The 4,875-nt window shown below is 47.6% G+C and overlaps 1 protein-coding gene across 1 annotated transcript in view; it reads left to right on the top strand.

Moving 5' to 3' along the window:
• LOC104083840 (guanine nucleotide-binding protein G(k) subunit alpha-like) overlaps positions 1–2,369 on the top strand; it is a 14,253-nt gene extending 11,884 nt beyond the window's left edge. Inside the window, exons 6-9 of the mRNA XM_009587481.1 lie at positions 229–358; positions 844–997; positions 1,824–2,037; positions 2,131–2,369. Coding sequence (XP_009585776.1) covers positions 229–358; positions 844–997; positions 1,824–2,014 — 475 coding nt within the window. The 3' untranslated portion in view covers positions 2,015–2,037; positions 2,131–2,369. The remainder of the gene's footprint in view (positions 1–228; positions 359–843; positions 998–1,823; positions 2,038–2,130) is intronic.
• Positions 2,370–4,875: the final 2,506 nt, after the last annotated feature.

Raw genomic sequence — 4,875 nt, 5'->3', positions numbered from 1 at the left:
GCTGAAATTGCTCTAAAGAAAAGAATTCTGGTTTTAAAATCCACTCTCCTGAGAAAGGGAGGCCTCAGAGTTGTTGGCCTTGCTGATGGAAGGCTGTGTACCTGTTTTCCCCTAAACCCTGCTTGTTTGAAAGTCCTTGGTAGAGCCTCCTCCATCCCCTGTGAACGTTGTGGTGGCCGGGGAGGGAGATCTTCATAGCTTCTGATACCGTTCTTCTGCCTCTCCCAGGATGTTTGATGTTGGTGGCCAACGGTCGGAGCGGAAGAAGTGGATCCACTGCTTTGAAGGCGTGACAGCAATTATTTTCTGTGTGGCCCTCAGCGATTACGACCTTGTCTTGGCCGAGGACGAGGAAATGGTATGTTACGAAGGTGCCTGGCTGCATGGCGCTGCAGGAGAAGGGAGGTGGAATCAAGGGGTGGGCATGTCTCTGGCTTGCTTCTCTTGTTACAGTTGTTCAAGGGCTGTGAAGATGAGCATTTCCTTGCAGCAGCCTGCAGTACCTTGCCCCAGAAACTGATAAACATAATGCGTAAATGAGATTTTTCTCCAGGCCCTGGTTGCAGGGAGGTACCTTGAGTTGTCCCTGCAGCCGGTTCCCCTGGGTGTGAGTACGTCCATGGAGGAACAAACACGTCCCGGGGGGAGTTCCAGGATGAGGAGGTGACCTGACCCCTGCTCAGGGTTGTGCCAGTGCTCCTCCTGATGAAGTGGCCGTGAGGATTCGTCAGTGACACTTGACTCTTTAGTCTGGCCTTTGTAGTAAAGCCTGTCTGTCCCCCCACCCCATCCTCCCGTAATAACTCCGGAATGATGCATCGCCCTTCTCATTTTGTTTTCCAGAACCGGATGCATGAGAGTATGAAACTGTTTGACAGCATTTGTAACAACAAATGGTTTACAGACACATCGATCATTCTCTTCTTGAACAAGAAAGACCTGTTTGAGGAAAAGATTAAGAAAAGCCCACTAACGATCTGCTATCCAGAGTACACAGGTAAGGTTGCGCTCATGAAGCTGTGTTTTAGTTGTTGCCAGGGCCAGGAATGAGTCAGTCAAAGCTTACACAATCAAGATAACTTGAAAGCTTATCTTTTTCCCTATTCCCATAACTCTGTCTCTTGGGCAGCATCTTTGGGCTGCCAAGTTAGCTGATAGCTCATTTTCTCGGAAGAGATGTGGTCATGCATGTCTGTGGTTCGCAACAGCCTTTGTCCATGTGTTTTATGGCCTGGAGTACGAATAGCAAAGTATTGCACTCCAGCAAATCAAGGTCACTCCGCATTTTCCACATGTTATTAGGACAATACTTTCATTTAACTTCAATTTTAGAGGCTATGAAACTTATCCACATCCTGGGTATAGCACTTGTTCGCCCTGGTGTGTCTGTGTTTCAGCAACAGTCTGTGTTGCAGCCCGTCGCCGCGCAGACGTGATGCTTCACGTAGTCACTGCTCGAGGCATTTAGTTTTTTTTTAAATGGTCCTTCCTTCAAACTTGCTTATTCCTGTCATTTGTCACTCTTCTGCTATAACTACATGTTTCTAGCATGAAGCATTACCGTAGCCAGCGTACAACGTTCCCTTCTAGCGATCTCTGGGCAGGGAGGCTGGAGCGGGGAGCGGTGAGTTGCGGAAGTGAGTGACTTGTCCAAGGTCACTGACCAGAAGCTGGGAATAGACCTCAGATTTACAAGAAGGGGTTAATGGTGGATTTGGATTTGTAGCTGGATAAGGCAGATGGTTGCAAGCAGCTTAATATGTACTTAAAAGATCTCTCTGCTGTGAACTGCTGGCCAAAGTAAGGGATCTTACCTTTTTCAGGCTCCAACACGTACGAGGAAGCAGCTGCGTACATCCAGTGTCAGTTTGAAGATCTGAACCGGAGAAAAGACACCAAGGAGATCTACACACACTTCACCTGTGCCACCGACACCAAGAACGTGCAGTTTGTGTTTGATGCTGTTACAGATGTTATCATTAAAAACAACCTGAAGGAATGTGGGCTCTACTGAGAAGGAAGGGGCGTGGGAAGAAGGTAAAGCTGAGCTGCTCGTAGCATGGAAGCGTTGCCCACCAGCTCGGGCTGGCTTTGCCTTGCACCTCACTAACGCTTGCTTTTTCTTTTCAGTTTTTATGATGTGGCGTTTTGAGAACCAGACTCTTTGCTGCCTCGTGGGGACAGCTGCAAGCATGAACAGGACCAGGGAAACGAAAACAGCATGCAGAATCGTTGCATTCTTTAGCACAATCTTCTGTATTAGGGACCTTTTTATTGATATGGGATGTTGAAGTTAGGTCAAGATGGAACAACTGTTAGTGTGACTAGATCATCCTGGCATCGTTTGGATGGCGTAATCTCAAATGTGTACAGCTGTTGTGAAGTTGAGGTGCTGGATTCCAGACCTTCGATATGTAGCTTTCTCTCTTTCTTTGGTTAACAAGCCACCACTAGTCTGTTTTTAAGGTTTTTTCCATCAAGAAAACTATAACTTTACTAAATTTTATTTCTTTATTTGCAAACGAATCTTGTTTTAAAAATAAAAAAACAACAAAAAAAAATCACTTAACTATGCACATGTGACCAGATCATGCAGAAAGTATCCTCTTAGCAGGAACTCTTTGTTTTTAACACTTGGTATGGTCAGGATTTAATATTTCTGCAACTACTTAAAGGATCCTTAGAGCTCTTACGGCGATAGCTTCGGCTTTTTCTGATGTGTAACTTGTTACCATCCTGCTACCATAAGGCTTTTGGAAGAAGCTTCTGCAGCAGGATAAGTGAGTCGTCTTAGCGTATGGTTAGGGGTGAACCTGGTTTTTGCTGGTATTCAAATCGAGATTCATTCTGCGTGGTAAGCGTAAAGCCAGCTTCGTGGTGAACGTGTACCTGGGCTGTGTCCGTTGGAGAGATGAAATGCTGAGCTCCAAACGGGATGGGAAACGCGTGCTGCTCCAGAGCTACTAAATCAACCACTTAGATTCTTGTGCATTTTTGGTCTAACCTGGTGGGCAATTTTGTAAAGGGTGCGCCTTGTTCTGCATTTACCACGGCCTTTTCTGTTCAGAGACTCCTAAACTGTATTGACAAGCATGCCTTTACTTTGTATATGTGGTGCCAAATTCCTGTTTGCCATTGTTTTTACTGTAGTAATGTTCATAACCAGTCAGTACATTCCTTTGCTGAACCATTGCATTGACTCTTTTCCCCAGTTTGTCATGTGTACAGTTTCAATCTGTTATAGTTGTTGGCAGTATTAAAATGGTGAGTAAAGAGTTTAGCCTTTTCTCTAGTTTATTCTTAATTTTTCCCCTTTTTGTGCTTCGCTGGAGGAGGAAGGTAAGCGCTTCGATGGGGAATGGGTGTAATTAACGGGACAGGAAGGTTCCTGCTGCTTTATCGTACACGACTGTTGGTGCTCTCTGTGCAGGCAGTTCTGCTGCTCCCAAAGACGGGGGTTGTGCTGGCACAGATGAAAACGGCAGGCATCCAGTCGTTCGTCAGGCTTATTGGCAGATGGTTAGTTTACTGCTTATTTATAGCACAAGTCTTGCTGCCTCTTTTGAACCTGATGGGGAAAATGACTGCTCTGGACTGCTGTTTCAAAGACACTTGCCTAGAAATACAGAATTAAATACTTCAGGGATGCTTGTGGGTGCTGTAAATGGCTACCACATAGTGTCTGCCGGGTGTCTGACACGCAGCGCTGCCCAGCAGCTGCAAAGAGTGTATTTATGGTCTGGAAACCTCTTTCCCAAGCTGCCTTGAGCTCTGCCTGCCTGACAATTCCCTTCTAGCCAGCCTTGAGGCTTTACTACAGCTTCACGCTAACGCATGGGATATCTCACCTTGCCTTTTAAACAAATTCATGCAAACCTCCCCGGTAATTGGATTGCAGCAGCACGGCGCTCCCTGATCGGTGCTGGAGCTGTGCGAGAGGCTTTGGCTGGGAAGGTTTTTGGGTTGGTGGTGGCCCGGTGGCACCTGGCACCTCTGCCTCTGTCCCCACCGGGTGCCCGGAGGACGGCGGTGGCACGTGGGCCACTGGTTGATCTCGGTGGGGGATCCGTGTGTGCACCGAGTGCAGAATGAATGCAAAGAATGTAAAATATTCCTTGATCCAAGCTCTCAGACATAGGAACGGGGCTGGGGAACAGTCATCACAGAGAAATCAAAGTAGGAGAAATGATAGACATCCGTGTCATGCATATTTATTTATTTGGTTCTTCCTACAGTTAAATGAAGCTGTATACGTGATCTCTGCAGTAAACACTGAGAGGATACAGGACTTGTCTACAGTACCAGCGGAGATTTATTTACAAACAGCAAAGAGCAAGTACAGCTCTAAATAGCAGAATGAAAATCTTTCAAGTAACCATTTCCTCTTTCGCCAGCCCATTCCTCTTCTGTAGGCGTGATCGCCTCCCCCAGACCCTGCCTGCTCCTGCCTTTGCTTGCCCACGGGCAGCTACAACCTCAGCAGTGCTCTGGGGAGAAATTCCCTCAAGCCTTGGGGCATAAAAAAACCCCCCTAATTTCTCCTGCCAAAGGACTGAGGTTGGTTACCGGCGGTGACTCGTAGGTAACCCAGCCTCCCAGAAACTCCTGGTTGGATTAATTCAGTTTTGATAAAAGGAAAGAAACCCAGCCGCAGCGGGACGGGCAGGGGAGGAGTGCCTGTCCCTGCCTCCCGCAGAAGCGATGCCGCTGGCTCTCCCCGAGCACGCTGCGCTGCCCGGCCGCGGCAGGGTGGAGGTATGATGGCTTAAGACTAAATTTTTCTGGCTGGCGTACCGGGGCCCGCGTGCTCTTTGGTGTCAAAGCACTCCAGATCTCGTTTGTAAACGCTGCCTTTCACGCACTGCAGAGAGCAGG

This window comes from Fulmarus glacialis, unplaced genomic scaffold, assembly GCF_000690835.1.
Source record: "Fulmarus glacialis isolate BGI_N327 unplaced genomic scaffold, ASM69083v1 scaffold14941, whole genome shotgun sequence".
In the NCBI taxonomy this organism is placed as follows: domain Eukaryota; kingdom Metazoa; phylum Chordata; class Aves; order Procellariiformes; family Procellariidae; genus Fulmarus; species Fulmarus glacialis.
This window is presented reverse-complemented; position numbering and strand designations above follow the sequence as displayed.